The sequence below is a fragment of the Notamacropus eugenii genome, chromosome 4 (genome assembly GCF_028372415.1).
Source record: "Notamacropus eugenii isolate mMacEug1 chromosome 4, mMacEug1.pri_v2, whole genome shotgun sequence".
Classification (NCBI taxonomy): domain Eukaryota; kingdom Metazoa; phylum Chordata; class Mammalia; order Diprotodontia; family Macropodidae; genus Notamacropus; species Notamacropus eugenii.
This window is the reverse complement of record NC_092875.1, coordinates 463,691,033-463,710,263: the sequence shown is the minus strand read 5'-3', so window position 1 is coordinate 463,710,263 and position 19,231 is coordinate 463,691,033. Positions and strand designations below refer to the sequence as shown.

Genomic DNA, 19,231 nt, shown 5'->3' with positions numbered 1-19,231 from the left:
CGTACAAGGACTGATTTTGATAAATCTAGCCCTTCTCAGCAACACAAAGACCTAAAACATTTCCAAAGGATTCATGATGCAAAACACCATCCACATACAGAGAAAGAACTATGGAGTCAGAGCACAGAATGAAGCAGACTATTTTCTTTTTGGTTGTTTCATTGTGTTTTGATCTGTTTTGTTTTTCTCATGGTTTCTCCAATTCATTATAAATCTTCTATGCAACATGACTGGTATGTAAATGTATTTAGTAGGAATATATGAGTAGAGACCATATAAGATTGTATGCTGTCTTGGGGAGGAAGGGGGAGAAAATTTAAAACTTATGGAAGTAAATGTTGAACACTGAGAAAAAATAAATTAATAAATTTTGGGGGAAAAAAGTACAGCCTAACTCCCCCCCAAAAGTAATGAGCAGGAGAGTTTCAGAAAAACCTGGGAAGTCAGGACAATATCGTACACAGTAACAGAAATATTGCAATGATGATTATCTGTAAAAGACCCAGCTACTCTGACCAATACAGTAATCCAAAACGATTCCAAAAGAATCATGATGAAAAATGAAAAAAAAAAATGAAAAAAATAAAGGTGCTTCATAACCTACACATCTACACTTAAAATGGACCTTAAATACAACCAGTAGAAACAAAAAAATCAGAAATTGGAATAAGATATGCATTTTTAGATGAGGACAATGTGGTGATTTGTTTTCCTTGACAATGCATATTTACTACAAGGGTTTTGTTTTTCTTTTTTACTTTTAAATTATGGGAAGGAAAGAAAAGAAATACAATTTAGTTGAAAAACAAAAGAAAATGAAAAAATCTGAAGTCATAATCATCCTCCATGAATACTGCCACCATCCCTAAATGCTATTTTAAAAATTATTTTTATTGATACTTACTGAGATTCAGCTTCAGGTGCTTGACTCCCTGTTTCTGTGACTCCCTTTCCATTAATATCAGGAGGGCTGCATTCATCTTTTTCAACGAGATTCTGGAAAATTGTAAAATGTTAACATATTTATACATAATAGTCATAGCAAAATAAGTTTTTGAAATTTGATTTAGTGGCTGAATTTAAAGAACAGAAGAAAATCCTCTAAGTCCAAATATAACGTATAAAAAATCTGACTGTAATATAATGTAGGATGATAGCAACTATTTTAAACAAATACACCAGAACACAGACATCCCAATGAAACTGTTCTTCTAAGGTGGCACAAAAGGACTGTTCAACCAGTATTTACTAAGCACTTACTGTATTTCTAGGCACTGTGTTAGATGCTAAGGACACAAATTTGAGAATGGAATAATCCCTACTCTCAAAGAGTACGCTCTAAGAAGGAAAGCATGATAAGTACATCGTTAAGTATATGACAAATAAATATAAACAGGATACAAGATAACTAAATATAAAATATTCAGAGGTAAGGTATTGACAGTTGGAGCAATCATGAGGTTACATGTAGAAGGTGATGTTTGAGCTGAATACTGAAGTGAGGGCACTCCATGAAGCGAAGGTGAGAAAGCAGTGCATTCCAGGCAGAAGGGGGGAGGCAGGCGGCAAATGTACTAAGACAGGAGATGTTGTGCCCTGACTGAGGAAGAGAGAGGTGGTTTGGCTAGCCTGAAGAATGTAAGGAAGAAGAAGAATTTAGAATGAGGCTGGAAAAACAGGTTGAAGTAAGATTTTAAAGGACTTTAAAAGTCAGAGAACCCTGAAGTTTAATGAGGGGAGTGACACATGGCCCAATCTGTGCCTAAGGAAGTCATTTTGGCAGCTACATGAAAGATCAACTGAGGTGAAGGTGAACTTAAAGGGACCAATTACTTGTGTGAGAAGAATGGATTGGGTATGCGAGATTTAGCAAAGGAAGAAGTAGCAAAAGATTACAGGTTTGGGCGAGGAAAAGTGAAAAGGTGAAAATAACCCCAAGACTATAAAGGTAGGAGATTGGAAGAATGGTGGTGCCTTTGATAGAAATAGAGAAATCTGGAAGAGGGGTGAAGTAAGGGAGGAAATTGTAAACTTTGCTTTGGACACTGAGTTCAAGATGCCCCTAGGATATCAAGGTTAAAAAGTCAAATAAGTAAAAGATTAAAGTTCAGGGGAGAAGCTAAGACTGAATATATAGATTTAAGAGTCAAATTCACAGATATGATCATTAAATCCAAGGAGCTCCCCAAAAGGGGGTAAAAGGAAAAGCAGGTACAGAACAGAGTTTTAGGGGAATATACAGTTTTAGCGAGTGTCACAACAATGATCAATCTAAAAAGAAGAGAGAAGGAGAATGAAGTTTCACAAAAATCAAGAGGGGAAAAAATATCCAGGGGCAGAGAGTAGCAAACAGTGTCAAATACGTTAGAGAGGTGAACAAGGAAAAAGGGCTGTGAAGAGACAGAACAAACAACAAAGAGATTGCTGTTAACAATGAAAAGAGTGATTTCAGTTGAGTGATGAAATCAGAGGACTTCAATAACAAGTTGCAAAAGACTGAATCTCCAATTAATAAATGGCAAAAGTATGTGATTTTCCTTTGCTTTCCCCAATGGGAATAGGGGGAGGGCAATGGAAAAAGAACATAAATGTTTGTCAACGAAAAAAAAAAGATCGAGGAGATAAAGGGAAAGGAAATAATGGTAAGGGGTATATACAATTTCTTCAAGAAAAAAATGAGAAAGGGGGAGGAGCCAAGATGGCAGAGTAGAAAGATACACATAGGCTAGCTCCGAACCCAGAGCCCATAAAATACCTGTAAAGAAGAACTCCCAACAAATTCTGGAGCAGCGGAAGCCACGCAACAACGGAGTGGAGGAGATTTCTGTTCCAGAGAGTCCTGAAAAACCAACATGAAAGGTCCGTCACACCCTGGACCTGGAGCAGAGCCCAGCCCTGCCTTGGCTGCGGCACCAAGAGGAGCAGATCCGAGCAGGCTTCAGGGACAGAATCTCAGGCAGCCACGCAGGTCCCTCCACCCACAGACACCAAAGATCAGTGAGAGAGTCTTTTTGGGTGGCCGAGAGGGGAGTGGGGTATCCCCATGGCTCGGGCCCCCTCAGGAGGCAGCAGTGGGGGCAGCGGTGGACAGGGGCTCCCAAAGCAGGCAGGAGCTCGGATTCATAGTTGAAGGTCTCCACATAAACCCTCTGAGGGAACTGAACTCCTTGGGGCGGCCCTGCCCCCCCCCCAGCACCTGAACTTAATCTCACACTGAATAGCAGCCCCACCCCCGCCCAAAGCCCTGAGGCTGGGAAGCAGCATTTGAGTCTCAGACCCCAAGCATTAGCTGGGCGGATCTGGAGGCGAGGTGGGTGTGGAAAGGAAACTCAGAAGTCAAGTAACTGGCTGGGAAAATGCCCAGAAAAGGGAAAAAAAATAACACCATAGAAGGTTACTTTCTTGGTGAACAGATATCTCCTCCCTTCCTTTAAGATGAGGAAGAACAATGCTTACCATCAGGAAAAGACATAAAAGTCAAGGCTTCTGTATCCCAAACATCCAAAATAAATATTCAATGGGCTCAGGCCATGGAAGAGCTCAAAAAGGATTTTGAAAATCAAGTTAGAGAGGTGGAGGAAAAACTGGGAAGAGAAATGAAAGAGATGTAAAAAAAGCATGAAAAGCAGGTCAACACCTTGCTAAAGGAGACCCAAAAAAATGCTGAAGAAAATAACACCTTGAAAAATAGGCTAACTCAATTGGCAAAAGAGGTTCAAAAAGCCAATGAGGAGAAGAATGCTTTCAAAAGCAGAATTAGCCAAATGGAAAAGGAGGTCCAAAAGCTCACTGAAGAAAATAGTTCTTTCAAAATTAGAATGGAACAGATGGAGGCTAATGACTTCATGAGAAACCAAGAAATCATAAAACAAAACCAAAAGAATGAAAAAATGGAAGATAATGTGACATATCTAATTGGAAAAACAACTGACCTGGAAAATAGATCCAGGAGAGACAATTTAAAAATTATGAGACTACCTGAAAGCCATGATCAAAAAAAGAACCTAGACATCATCTTTCATGAAATTATTAAGGAAAACTGACCTGATATTCTAGAACCAGAGGGCAAAATAAGTATTCAAGGAGTCCACAGATCACCTCCTGAAAGGGATTCAAAAAGAGAAATTCCTAGGAACATTGTGGCCAAATTCCAGAGTTCCCAAGTCAAGGAGAAAATATTGCAAGCAGCTAGAAAGAAACAATTCAAGTATTGTAGAAATACAATCAGGATAACACAAGATCCAGTAGCTTCTACATTAAGGGATAGAAGGACTTGGAATATGGTATTCCAGAAGTCAAAGAACTAGGACTAAAACCAAGAATCACCTACCCAGCAAAACTGAGTATGATACTTCAGGGGAAAAAATTGTCTTTCAATGAAATAGAGGACTTTCAAGCATTCTTGATGAAAACACCAGAGCTGAAAAGAAAATGTGACTTTCAAACACAAGAATGAAGAGAACCATGAAAAGGTGAACAGCAAAGAGAAGTCATAAGGGACTTACTAAAGTTGAACTGTTTACATTCCTACATGGAAAGACAATATTTGTAACTCTTGAAACTTTTCAGTATCTGGGTAGTTGGTGGGATTACACACACACACACACGCACACACACAGAGACAGAGAGCAAAGAGTGAATGGAATAGGATGGGATCATATCTTAAAAAAAGGAAATTAAGGGGTGAGAGAGAAATATATTGGGAGGAGAAAGGGAGAAATGGAATGGGGCAAATTATCTCTCATAAAAGAGGCAAGCAAAAGACTCTTTAGTGGAGGGAAAAAGAGGGGAGGTGAGAGAAAAACATGAAGTTTAGTCTCATCACATTCCACTAAAGGAAGGATTAAAATGCACACTCATTTAGGTATGAAAACCTATCTTACAATACAGGAAAGAGGGGGAGAAGGGGATAAGCAGGGTGGGGGGGATGATGGAAGGGAGGGCAATGGGAGGAGGGAGCAATTTGAGGTCAACACTCTTGGGGAGGGACAGGATCCAAAGAGAGAACAGAAGCAATGGGGGGCAGGATAGGATGGAGGGAAATATAGTTAGTTTTACACAACACGACTATTACGGAAGTCATTTGCAAAATTACACAGATATGGCCTATATTGAATTGCTTGCCTTCCAAAGGGAATGGGTGGGGAAGGAGGGATGAAGAGAAGCTGGAACTCAAAGTTTTAGGAACAACTGTCGAGTACTGTTCTTGCCACTAGGAAATAAGAAATACAGGTAATGGGGTATAGAAAGTTATCTGGCCCTTCAGGACAAAAAAGAAGATGGGGACAAGGGAAGGGAGGGATGATAGAAGAGAGGGCAGATTGGTGATAGGGGCAATTAGAATGCTCGGTGTTTTGGGGTGGGGGGAGGGGACAAATGGGGAGAAAATCTGGAACCCAAAATTTTGTGAAAATGAATGTTAAAAGTTAAATAAATAAATTAAAAATAATAATAAAAAAGAAAAAATATTAAAAAAAGAAAAGAAAAAAGAAAAAAATGAGAAGCTATGGGGTGTATCTTGCTGAAGGTTTTTTAAAGTTTAGAGGAGAACTGGATGCACTTAAAAGTCATGGGGAAAGAATCAGTAAAGAGGGAGATGGTGAAGATAGGAGAGAGAATGACAGTGGCAGTGACTTGATAGAGAATATGGTAAGGGATGGGATCATGGGTACATGTAGAAGGATTGGCCTTGGCAGGGACTTTATTATCAGAGAGTGGAGGAAAAGAGAGAGGAGGAGATGACATCAAAGGGTTTGAGATCAGAGAAAGACAAAGAGCCCACATGACCTCAATTTTCTCAAAAAAGTGAGTATGAAGGTCCTTACTCTGTAAAAGTAGGGGAAACTATGGGAAGCTTGAGGAGAGAAAAGAAGGTTTGGAATAGTTTGGGGGAGGGAGGTGCTGGGTAGGGAAATGAACAGAGGAGCAATAAAAAGTCTGCACAGCCACAGTGAGGGCCTACTCAAGGCTGAAGAACGCACATTTGTGATGGACCCGGTCAGAACAGTGGTTACTATAGTTTCACTCAGCCGCAAGTGAGAAGAGGAAGAAAGGGAGCGTAACCTATGGCTGAGAAAGAGGTGAAGGAGTGAGATCACTCTGTATCATACTAGAAAGCAGAGTGCAACTGCAAGGTTTAACTATAGGGCTGAAGAGGAGAAAGAAATAAAGGGAAGTCAGAGCAAGCACAAAGGCCTGACAAAGTACCACATGGTGGAGGGGCTGGGGTTTACAATGAAGACCAATAGGCTTAGGAGGAGTGATGCTTAAGAAGAGACAGAATGATAAAAACTTATGATGAGAAAGAGGAATGTCATCCAAATGGTGACCATCCTTCCTCATGATGGAGGTGGTAGGGAGGTCATGTGAAATGGGAAAACTGAGGAATCAAGAGGTTAGGAAGTTTGAGGCAGCATCAGTATGAATGGTGAAGTCCTTAGTACAGGGTATGAAATTCTAATGGCTTTAAACTGCAGTGAGACTTTTGGGATCTGTGCAAGATCAAGAAGTGGAGAGCAGAAGAAGACAGCTCAAGAGGAGAGGAAGACAGTGGTCCAAATGCTGAATTTCTTGAGAAAGGCACAAGAATGTCCTGACGGTCCGTACAGAAGAGCCACCATGATTATGCAGGGCAAAAGAAAGATTCAGTCATCTCGATTTTAAAGAAGAGGCTGCTGAGTGATGGTGATAAAGATAAAAGTCTGAAAGTGTCAGTGGGGAAGCACGCACACACACACACACGCACGCACACATGCATGTGCGCGCGCGCACACACTCACACACACACACACTCACACACACACATACACACACACAAAAAGTTGGAGGGTTCTAGGTATGAAGGAAAGTCTAGCCAGTGCTGGAGACAAAAGGCAGGGATCTAGTGACTGGTTGGGAAGACAGATATTGGTGAGAACCAAAAAACAGAAGTATAAGAAAAAGAAGTTCAGAATACAGGGAAACTGGATATTATGGAAGAGGAAATTCAGAGGACATGGGTGGGGGAGAAATGAAGAGGATGAGGAGATGAGAGGATAAAGTAGGCACCGGCAGTGCAGACTGCTCTGAGGCAGTGTTTAAGTAACACAGGGATAGCTTAATGAAAAGCAGCAGACGGAAGATGATTTAATACTGATAGACTCAAAGAGGGGGGTATTTTCTGGAAATGAAACAGGGCTATTGGACCTCAGGAGCTCTGTGTGATCCTCCAGGCTTGGTAATGATGATACCACTTCTCAAAAACATTCTTGGAAGCACATTTTCAAAAAAGTTTTCAGAAAAAATTCACAAGCTATGTAACAAATACCATATTTCCTTTAAGAGTAGCACATCTATCTCCACTTCAGATGTCTAATCTCATTTACAATTCATTTTTACACAAAAACATTATTATTTAAGTTTATCAGACTTTAGTCAAATTCATTTTGCGATATTTCCAAAACTCATATCTATCCTCACAGGACAAACACTTGCTAACATTATAGATATTGGGAGTTTCAAAAATTACTTCAGTAATGGCAATATCATTGAAATAATACAGTGATTCATTTGGAAAACTTTATCATTTGGGTTTATAAATTCTAGTATGGTGGTTTAAAAATACACAGTATTACACCATAGTCATACTTGATGCACTTTAATCAACCATTTGGAAAAAAAATTTATACTTTATTTACAACTTAGTTTCTCCCTACTCCATACCTTTTCAACATTTCCTGGAAGTTCTGGAAACGAATTTTTGCTCTCTACTTCAATCTTATTTTCAGTAGGTTCTGCTTTCTTTCCAAACGGTCCTAACAAGTTGGGTTTAGGCCTGAGAGGACGCCCTCTCACTTTGGGTTTGCTAGTATCGGTTTTTTCAGCTTCCCTAAAAAAAAAAAAAAACAAATAGCATAATACTTAAACTATGTTCAGACTAGAGAGTCTAAATATGGTCGAAGACATGTAATCACAGAAAATAATGCTAAAAACAAAGTTATTATAAAAGAGGTAGCCTACTGAAATATGGTCTTGTTTTAAAGAGGCACAAGATTGCAGAATGAGTACCTGACCTGATCCTTGCTAGCTGTTTGACCCAGGAGAGATCACTTAACATCCTTGAACCTCTGTCCTCTAATTGGTACAAAATGGATAATGATACTCAAATTACCTCAAGAGTGCTATTGGGAGAAAAGCATTTGGTAGCTAGTGATAGTTAAAAAAAAAAAAAGGAAATAAAAGGAAAAGAGGAAGAAATAAAAGAGGGTGATTGAAACACCTTAAAAAATGCACAGAAGGAAATAAAAGGTCAGAGAGAAACCCAATATGCAGGACAGTCATGACAGTAACATGTTGAATTTATGACATACTTTTTTAAAAAAGGCATATGTATTTGTGGTTTCACATATAATCCCCTTTTCTGTTCTATTTTTTATATGGAAATGTTCTCTTTTTTAGTGTTCATCAAAATTAGAATGAAAAAATATAGCTCTAAAGACTTGTAAATGATTAAATTCTTGAGTTTTTATAAAAGGTACTCTATGGGGGCTGCTTTAATCAATGATTCATAGCTTCTACTTTTTAATTAACTGAATGAATAATGAAGTAACTCTAAGTCCCTATTGATATCAGGTTATCCATATCTCCTAAATTACATCAAGTGCCAAATCCTCTTTGGTTAAATCCATGCAGTACAACAGGTTGGTCTAACCATCCATGTGCAAAAAAAAAAAAAAAAAAATTTGATGCATCAAATATGGAAAAGAAGTGCATCAAATTAATACAAGCATACAGACAATAACAACATAGGTACTGCTTGACCAAGAGTAGAGTGCAGAAGAGAATGAACCACATTCAGGAAACTGTAAGGGGTTTTCAAGGGTGTCAAACTGTGGGCTCCCACTAAGGCCCTGCTCCTTCCTCCCATTGTTTCCCCAGTGATGTTACATAGCTACAACAATGGAACACCACAAATCCCTAAAATGGCAAATGGAAAGGTGCATTTTAGACATAACTAACTTGTGCCATGTATCTCACCAACAACACCTTGAAGAAATGGCATAAAAATTCCACTCATTCATGTGAGTGGAAAAGGGTGTAGGCTGCTCATCTAGTAAGAAAGAAAACTGACTGACCAAATAGTACAATGGTATAACTGGGATAGTAAAAAAGAGGAAGGTCTCAAGTATGTTGCCTAGAGAAACAATGTAGCACTAATGAAAAAAACAGAAAAAGATGAAAAGATCTCAAAAGATCATGATGTGCACTGAGGGAAAGAATGACCACATGGATGATGTCCTCAGTCCTATGAAACCTATGAAAAAGTAAAAGTGAAAACTGACACTTGACTTAATTTCTTATAGAGGCACTGTCATAATCAGTAACTTACTAGGAATCATACACCTATTCTATAGTATCTAAAGATAAAAAGTTAATGGCAGAATGCCATGTTATTAATACTCACTTCATGGCAAAAGAAAAGTGCACTGAACCTAACCCTTGGAAGTGTCATGCACATTCAACACACCACTTCTCTTCCTCCTACAATTTCATCTATAAAAGATACTTACAGGAGTTTAATATTAGTATCACTAATTTTTCCTCCTACGTTGCTGTCAACTTGAACAATCTGAGTCAATTCTTTACTTTTGGCTTTTGAAGGAGACAAATCTAAAGCCTCTGGTTCAGAGGACTCAACTGCTGTTACTGAGGTGGCAGTATCATCTTGAATACTGAAGAAGAAAAGCATGGTGAAAGAGATATGATAGTGTTACACTTTAGCATGTATAGATATCCAGAGGTCTTCACAGCAAAGAAATTCTAAGAAATGTACAGTTCACACTTGAGAAGATGATCTCACACATTACTTAAGAAATTCAATCTGATATTGTGTTGTTCCTTTGGCTCCTTTGTACAGCATTTTCACTGAATAACATTCAAAGTTGTTTCTAATTAATTCAATTTGAAACAGTATTTCCTAATATTAACATTCTTTTAAAAATATTGGATAACAATGTCTATCACAATCAAAAATTTACATAGGCTTTACAAACAATTGGAAAGGAAGAAAATTAAATTAGCTTTTAAGATTGGACAAACTGAAGTTATTAAAGACAACCTACATATTATTTGCTTGAACAGAAAGTGTACCTGAAACTCATTTGCAAAGAAAAACTTAGTTTACCTAAGTATATTCTGAAAAAGCCCATCTTCAGAGTAAGCAGCTACTATAAGTTAACATAATAAGCTCTGCTCAAGAGAGACCCTAGGAAGTAGCAAAATGTAAAATTATTACTTCCATAAGACTGATGTATATATACAAAATATATACAAAGTATTTGAAGTTATTCATTCAAGGTTAAGTTGTCAGCATTATGTGTAGTGGGTGACCAGAAAGTAATATGGCTGTTTTCACAAGCCAAACAAACAAAAATCAATGTTTATCTGATTTTTAATTTAAGAGATTCAAACCAAAAGGCTAAGAAAAAGGAATATACTGAGTTGGCCATTGGTGGGCTGCAACACATATAAAAGAGTATTAAATGATAGAAAATTCCAGGTGGTAGGTGTCATCTCCTTCTAGTAATAATACCAGGAGATACTTTTGGAGGAGTAGAGTGAACAGTTACAGTTCTAAACTTACATTCCACTCACTGAAAACAAAATGCAATCCAATACTCCTGCTTTCCAAGTCAGGTGGCTGTGCTGAGACCATCAGATTTTGTTTTTACTATACACTAATTTCAAATGATTAAAATAACAAACTATACCCATAAGCCCAGCAGAATCCCAGAGAACTAGGAAGGCAGTGAACTTGTAGAAAAGCATTCAAATTACCTTGTCGAAGAGATGTGCTCAGTTTCATTCTTATCATTTTCACTTGGTGGTATGCAAATTATTTCATCTAGGTTTTCTAAATTGGAAACTTCCAAGTCTTTATTACATTCATCCCCATTTAATACAGTTACCAAAAGTTGACATTTCTCTATTAACAAACAATGATACAAAATGAATGTTATTTTCAAAATGCAAGAAGAGAAAAATTTCTCAGTTTTCTTTAACAGGACAGCCTCTTCTGATGGTGTCATCAAGAGTATAAAAATCTTTCTAAGCCTATAATTTGGAAAATACTCAATATTCAAAGATTGATTCAGTAAATAAATTTTTTGTATTATCACTGATTGATTACATGTAAGCCATCATACCAAGACTCTCTTAAAATCTAAAAGCAGATATTATACTATAGTGGAAAAAGCATTAAGTTGTCTTATTAAAAAACACAACTTCAAGTTACAGATCTGCTGTTCATTAGGTGTATGACCATCAGTACGTCACTTAACATCTCTGCATCAGTTTCCTTATCTGTAAAATAAGGATGATACTTGGCTATCTACCTCAAAGGGCTGTTAGGACATATATGTAATCAGGCAGTGCGTGTCAGCCACTCGGCAAACCAAAAAGAATAACATAACTGTAAGGTATTAGTGCTATTTACCTGGAGGCAAACGCTGACTGTGTGTGTCTTGACAGACCAACTATAGTTAAACCAGGGCCAAATTACTCATGATTCTTCTGATCTCTTCCCTTTAACTCCTCAGTCATCTTAAGCTATGAAATTTTAACTCACAAGGGTGGAAACAATGTTTGCTCTACACCAAGTACTTTCACATTCCCACCTCAACCGCACAGCAACCGATGGTCAAAAACATGTGAGTTTTAATAAGCATTATTACGCTACCAATAAAAATCATCTCCTAATGCCATCCCCGTCAAAACAATAAGTAACTTGGACACAATACCCTGAATATAAATAAATCAACCCTTAATAGGTGTTATTTCAGTGATTATTCAAAAGCAAAATATAATCAAAAAGTGCAGGTGCACAATAAGTATTGCATAATCTTTAATTTTACTATAGATTTCTACTAAAAAATGTCACTTACTCTTATTTGGCTTTTCTCCTTTAGAAGTATCTGAGGGGTCAGTGGCCTCTTTTGAAAGATTTTCTGCTTCTTGTTCATCGGTGTCATCCTTTTTCTTCCTTTTCCGTTTCTTTCTATTTACAACAGACTCTAATATAGTTTGTCCTGATGTATTCAAAGACTGGTCATTCTCTTTCTCGACAATCTCAGCATCCATTTCAGTTCCTTCCATGTCTGAAATTCTAGCATTCAGAGAATCATCTGGATCATCATCCACTTCACCACTGGCAACTCTATTTACTAAAAACAGAAATATCTGTAAATTTTTTATTTTCATTTTCAAATGGTAATTTTTTTCAGACAGGCTAACAGCCAACTTTAAAAGAAAAGACATAAAGGAAAAACAATGAAATGAACATAAATAAAAATGAACTAAAGAGTATAAAAAGTACAGAAAGGGGAAAGAGGATAAACAGAGAATTAAAAACCAGATCTTCTCTACATCAGTGAACACATTTTGCACTCTGGAATTACATTCTGGAAACTCGCTCCTGTTCTTAAGAGCAGTCTTGATATAAAATAAGTTGCAGTGAACTGAGGTTTCTTCCAGATACAGATCTATGATCCTATGAACTGAGAAAGCTCTAAAAGGAACTAAGTAAATCATAATTATCAGAATTATTTTTAAATTTATTATTGCAGAATTGATGTTCCTTCTTTCCCATACAGCATAGATGGCAAGTAAAAAATAGCTAAGAACTACATGCTATGAAATGAAGTACGATGTTCTCAATACTACTTCCACAAAGAGAGACAATAAAGTGGAAGAAGCACCCAAGAAAACTTTGGCTTTTGCCCTAACTCCATCACTGACTAGCTGGTTTGACCTTGGTGAAGTCACCTGAGTTCATCAGCCTCAAATTCTTCAGGTATAAAATGATTATTAAATAATTTTCTAGCTCTAAGATTCTATATAATTCCATTATTTCAGTAGTATATACTATGTAAGGAGGATTTAAAGGACACAGTTAAGAAAAATGACAATATTTATGCTTATAGACCAAGAAGTTTATGTAGAAATAATTTTCCAACAAAAACCAAAATTGTCTTTTAGAAGCCAGTAGTACTCAAATGCATTAAAAGCATAAAACAGATCATCTAAATTAAAAGAAAATTAGATTTCTGTTAAAAAATAGAGTCAAATACAAAATAATTAAAGATTGCTTTTACACTAGAAATCAGTACTGATGTATTATGATATGGTGTTAACTATATAAGCATACATAGATAACATATACCACCCAAGATACTCCAGGTTTTTTAGAATGCAAATATAGAATGAGCATGTATGTGTGTATATACAATATATATATACATTATGTATGTATATATGTACATGTATGTGCATATGCGTGTGTGTGTGTGTGTGTGTGTGTGTGTGTGTGTGTGTGTAACATTGATACAGTATCCAAAAACTATTTAGGGAACAGCTCCCATAAAGACCTGAAAGAATCGAAATAACTATGAAACTGAAGAAAAATCAATTACCCTTTAGTTGAATACTCTGATGTTCTCAACTTACTGAATCACCTATAAACCTCAAAAATTACTGAGAATAAATATGCAACCAAATCAATACTATTTCACACTCTCATTTATAATAAATACCATTTTGTTTTTTTCGAGGTCTAGAAGACTTCTTCTCTTTTGCATTTTGATTTTTAACAGTTTTCTGTTTTCTTTTCTCCTCTTCTGCAAGGACCTTCTCAAGCAAACGAGCAAAGAAATCGAAGTCAAAGGGGCGTTTCTCTTCTGTCCAAAATAAAATGCAAAAAAAGTTTCTGGTCATGATTTCCAAAATATCCTAAGACTTAGGATACATATATTATCTAATGACCTCAGAGTCAAAAAGTCTACCCAGCTCTACCTATCCTCCTGTTACTATCACCTTCTAAAATAATACATGGGAAAAACAACCTAATAATGACAAAAATCAGCTAGGTGGCAGAGGAGTTAGAGTGCTGGAAGTCAGGAAGATCTAAGTTCAAATTCAGGTTCAGATACTTATTATGTGACCCTGAGCAAGTTACTTAACCCATTTGTCTCAACTTCCTCATCTGTAAAATGCTAATTACAAAAGTGAACCTACCTCCCAATGTTGTTATGAATACCAAATGAGATACTACTTGTAAAGCACAATGTCTGGCATATAATAGGTATAAAAGCTACTTTTTGTTAATTACTGCTACTAATACAACCACTACCACCATTATTATTATTATATCCCTTTCAGCAGCACTGGGAACAACAGACAAATGAATGGAACTGCAAATCATCAAGGAATGCATCCAAAGCAGTGGCATTCAAAGAATCTATAGGTAGATCTGGAAAGGACAACAAAACATTCTGATCCAAATTCTGTGCCAGTTTTGATGCTTTATATATTACTGTAGATAGTCTGGTCAGAGGCGAGTCTTAGAAAGTGAATCTGACATAAGAAAAAACTTGGTGCATTGAGAAATCAACTACCACTCTACATTGTGATCAAATCTTCAATACTGGACATCTTAGGTCATTCTTAGGACTAAACCTATAATATCACAAAATCTATAATCTTATGAGTATATTCCAAAAGTTCCTGATATGCTCTGTTGCAAACTAGATTGAACCAGACGATCTGAATGTGAATCCCAACTTTGCTATTTACTATAACTGTACGTCAACCTCTCTGGGCTTCAGATCCTTATCTGAAAAATAAGAAATTTGGACTAGATGCAAAATAAAAGTCACAGAAAAATGTGCAGGTTTAAAAATGTTAATTTTCTGTTACAGATTTGGATCTAGAGAAAAAATTAACTTAATATAGTTTATTGACTTCTTTTCACATCATAGTCATTTCAACACCATCTTCTGAGAGAATCCTCCCTTGTGATAAAGAAAAATAATTAAGCAAAAATAATTGATAAGGAAACTTGTTCTGACAATGTATATAGTACTCTGTCATATCTGCCTTCCATCTGCCTCAAGGGAAAAACATATTTGTTATCTGTGCTATAGTTCACTGGTTGCCTTCCTTTTACTGATCTGTTAACTTACACTGCTGCAATGACTGCTTTAATATCATTCTTTAGGTTCTACTTATTTCATTTTGCATCAGTTCATACTAATCTTTCTGTGTTCTTCTTAATTCCTTATACTTATGCATTATTCCCTACAGCACCAAATTAATATTTTTTCAACTGTGGCAAATTTCACAAAACTTCCAAGTTGGAATAGACCTGAGATCACTGAGCAAAACCTGGGCAGATTTTCTTTCAATAAGATTCCTGACAGGGGAATCCTGCCTTTGCTTTAAGACCTCCAGTAATAGGAAATTAACTACCTACTGAAGCAGCCTATTCTACTTTGGGGTATCTTTAATCCTTAAGGAGATATTTCTGAAGACTGAGTCAAAACTTTGTCTCTCAAAATCTTTTATTCATTTTTCATATCTGTGTCTTCTCAAGCCAAGGTTGCAACAAGGTGGATTCCCTACAAGACAACCTTTCAACTGAATGTAACTACTGAACACAACTCTCCTCTAGGCTTAAAATCTCCAGTTCCTTCAACTGATATGGCTTGGCCTCCAGCCCTTTTATCTTCTCGGTTATACCTTCATGGACATGCTGATTTATAAATGTCCCACCAATAAACAGGGCACTCAGAACTGAACACAATATTCTACATATGCTTTGACTAAGGTAACCTGAAGTTGTGTTCAGTTTTTTGGATGCTCTGTCACGTTACTGGACAAAGTGAATTTGTACTCCCCTAAAATCCCAAATCATACAACCTGCTGCCTACTTGCCCCATGCCTGAACTATGCAGCTAATTTTTATAATCCAACAAGGGAAGGGATTTACATTTATCCCTATTAAATTTCAACTAATTAGATTTGTTCCATCTGTCCCAGATATATTTTAGAAATCTGAGTTCTGTCACCCAACATATTTTCCCTTATTTACTGAACACGCTATTCTTTCCAGATTTGTGGGATCTAAAATCAAATAACTATAGATAGGACTGATATCTTTAAACAAGTCACCAATAAAAATTCTGAGAACTGCCACCAAGGACTAATCCTGGAGCTCTTGGTTAAAGGCTAAACTTTATTCTTGACCTAAATCCATAAACACAATTCTCCAGATCTGGTCACTTAACATGTTCCACACCAAAGGCACTATCAATGAGCTCCATCTTTTCCACAAAGACATCATAAAACATTATCAAATGCTGTCTAGATTTGGGTATACTATATATAGCATTTCCCTTCTCAACCAGTTTAGAAAATGAAAATGAAAACCAGATGATCAGTTTTCCTTTAAAAAAGGTCACAAAGCGTTCCTTTAATAAAGTAACCCTAAAATTTTTCAGGTATAGAAATAAAGCATACAGGTCTTTAGGGTAAAAAATCAACTTTCTGTACTTATTTGGAGATATCAGAACATTTCATTTACTCATCTTTAATCCTGAAGTGCCTGTCCTCTTTGCTATGATTTTTCAAAGTCCACTATTAATAAGTCAATGATCATACTGACAGTAATCTCCTTGATGACTTAGCAGACATGTTCCACAACTTGAAGCTGGTAGTCATGAAGAGTGGTCTTTGTTCCTACTCAACTGCTCCATAGCCCAAAGATTTTTTAGCAACAGCGCTCTCAAATGGGAATAACATAGGGTCAATTTAGCCCTCATGCTAGACACCATTCTAGAAATTGCCAAAGCACTTGATTGGGAGGAGTGGAGGGGGAGAAGTACTCTTATCTGTCTCAATGTACATTAATTTTTTAAAAATTAAGCATATATTCAAAATACCTTGAAGTTTTTCTCTGCAAATTTCTTTTTCTAATAGCATTATATTTCTGATAATACAAAAAGCTTCTCAGGTCTCTCTGAGACCCTTAAGATTGCCTTTGCTCTGGAACACTTCTCCTTCATTCTACCTGTCTAATTAATACCCTAAATGTGGCCCTTTTCTGAAAATTTCCATACTTTCTACTAGAAACACTGATGCCTCATGCTTGTACAATAAGATATTATGGGCTAAGCCCAGGCATTTCCTTGTCTATTACATTAGAGATGGAAAACCAAGTATGACTGAGTGAAAAATCTGTTCCCTTCCTCTAAAATATATGATATTTGCTCCTTTACACAGCTGCCCTGATGTGGAGGAGACAGCCATCATACACATCAACTAGGATAAGTAATGCACAGCTAGCAAACCTAGACGTTTCAAGTGTAAGGACAAGCTCTCCAAAGCACCTGATCACTTCCTCCCCCTGCCATGGCCTGAAAATTGCTGTGATCAGTGTTTCAGATCTTCCTACTTGTATACTTCCACTTGCTCCAAGTGTCTCATATTAGACCTTAAGCTTACCTCTTTAATAATGGCCCGTTGCATTACTGGCCTGACTTGTAAAAACTTACATTAACACTCCAAATTTAACCAACTTGTACACCATTATTTTAATAATCATTTAATATTGATATTACACATTCCTGATGAACATGATTTGCTTTAATGATAAAAACTTAAAGGTCAGAGTAAAATTAAAAACACTTTAAATATTTAACATCTTTGTAATTTTCCTATGTGGTATACTTTCAAAGAGAAAAAAAATTCTAGATAAATCCTCAAATCATAGACATGAACTTTAAATATCAAATAGCATGTGAGAGAAATTGTAGACATTCATATATATGAGAAAAAACAAACAAACCTGACATTAGGACCTGGTGATCTTAGTATCACCATTCTATCAGATAACCGCCACTCCACTGACCTCTTTATGCCAATGATTAACACTTGTATCCTGAGACACTAATATGTTTCAGGCAGTATAAAACTGGGAAGAAATCAAGTAGCTTTGTTCTACTCTATAATCAGTGCTCAGTCCTTACTGATTCTTGACCTCCTAGAGTTTGAATTCTCCATCAGATATGGTACATACCTATCCTACCATATATTCACAGACCCCCTTAGATCTGAATCATGTTTCCAGAGTCATGGTATTTGTCTACTCCAAGCAGCTTTTGAATGATTTTGAAATGATTTATTTTCCACCTAGGCCTGAAACATGTGTCAGATACTTTTTTGTTCCCCATCAATTTGGGACTTAGACCCTCCTAGACAGCTATATTCCAGTAGTGTCCACATCTCCCCAGGGTGATAATAACAAGAAAGTCTACTCTGAAATAAAGTGAATAAAAATATATGGCTTATTAAAGGGCCCTCCAAATAATTTTTTAAAATTATTTTTAAAAGTTAGAATACTTACGAAATGCTTTGTCAATTCTCCACCCATTTGTTTTTTCCTCACGTTTAAATTTATTCTGTAAAAATAAAATAAAATTTTATCTGTAACTTTCCTTCAATAGAAAGAATGCTAAAATGGCAGGAGTGGGGGTACTTAGGAGGGGGTATTTAGACTTGATGACCTTTAAGGTCTCTTACAGTTCTAGATCTATGAGACTATGAGGTACAAAATTCTACGGAAGGTCAAAGGAAAGAAAGATCTTACCTAAAGGAAAAGGGGAAGAACAAGGAGAAGGAAGCCTTATCAGAAAAGTAACAGTTAAGATGGGGTTTGAAAAATGTGTAACATTGTGACGGGTGGAGATAGAGGGAAAAAGGAAAACCCAAGCTTAAGGTAAAAACATGGACAGTAACGCAGAGGTGGGAAAATGCAGTGAAAGTTTAAGGAATAACAAGTGGTCCAGTTTACCAGAAGCATTGAAGAGTAACAGGAAAAAAATACAAGGGATATAGGTAGGGGCCAAAATGTAGAGGACTTTGAATGTAAAAGTAAAGAGTTCAGATTTTATTTGATGGGCAACAAACTAACACTGAAGATTTTCAATTAGAAAACAGTGTGAGCAAAGCTTTGCTTGAGAAAACGGAAAGGTGAACCTGAAGCGTGGTGATCTAAAGGCAGCAATATCAGTCAGGAAGTACAGCAGGTCAGCTAGGCAGCGCAGTAGATTAGAGCACCAGCCCTGAAGTCAGGAGGCCCTGAATTCAAGACTGGATTCAGACACTTACTAGCTGTGTGACCCTGGGCAAGTCACTTTACCCCAATTGCTCCCCAAACCCCCAAAAGAAATATTGACAACAGCTCAACAATAAAGGACCTGAACTAGGGTGGCAACAATGGGAGGAGAAAGGCAGCAATGATTTAGAAAGTTATTGTGAACACACGATTAACAGAACTTGACAAATGGCAGGATGAGAAGAAAAAGAAGGGAGGAGTCAATGAAGACTACTAAGTAAGATAAATAGGAGAATAACTGTT

The 19,231-nt window shown here is 36.8% G+C and overlaps 1 protein-coding gene across 6 annotated transcripts in view; it reads right to left on the bottom strand.

Moving 5' to 3' along the window:
- BDP1 (BDP1 general transcription factor IIIB subunit) overlaps positions 1 to 19,231 on the bottom strand; it is a 98,268-nt gene that overhangs the window by 47,661 nt on the left and 31,376 nt on the right. For 4 of the 6 annotated variants that reach the window (XR_011966479.1, XM_072606291.1, XM_072606288.1 and 1 more), the window contains exons 8-15: positions 18,218 to 18,272; positions 13,569 to 13,712; positions 11,922 to 12,200; positions 10,816 to 10,963; positions 9,549 to 9,710; positions 7,702 to 7,867; positions 2,756 to 2,839; positions 905 to 996 (exon numbers count right to left, since the gene is read on the bottom strand). Coding sequence is in view for 5 of the 6 variants with exons in the window: in XM_072606291.1 (XP_072462392.1) it covers positions 905 to 996; positions 2,756 to 2,839; positions 7,702 to 7,867; positions 9,549 to 9,710; positions 10,816 to 10,963; positions 11,922 to 12,200; positions 13,569 to 13,712; positions 18,218 to 18,272 (1,130 nt within the window). In the remaining variant the exon portion in view is untranslated. The remainder of the gene's footprint in view (positions 1 to 904; positions 997 to 2,755; positions 2,840 to 7,701; positions 7,868 to 9,548; positions 9,711 to 10,815; positions 10,964 to 11,921; positions 12,201 to 13,568; positions 13,713 to 18,217; positions 18,273 to 19,231) is intronic. The other 2 variants (XM_072606289.1, XM_072606290.1) reach the window with 2 other exon arrangements.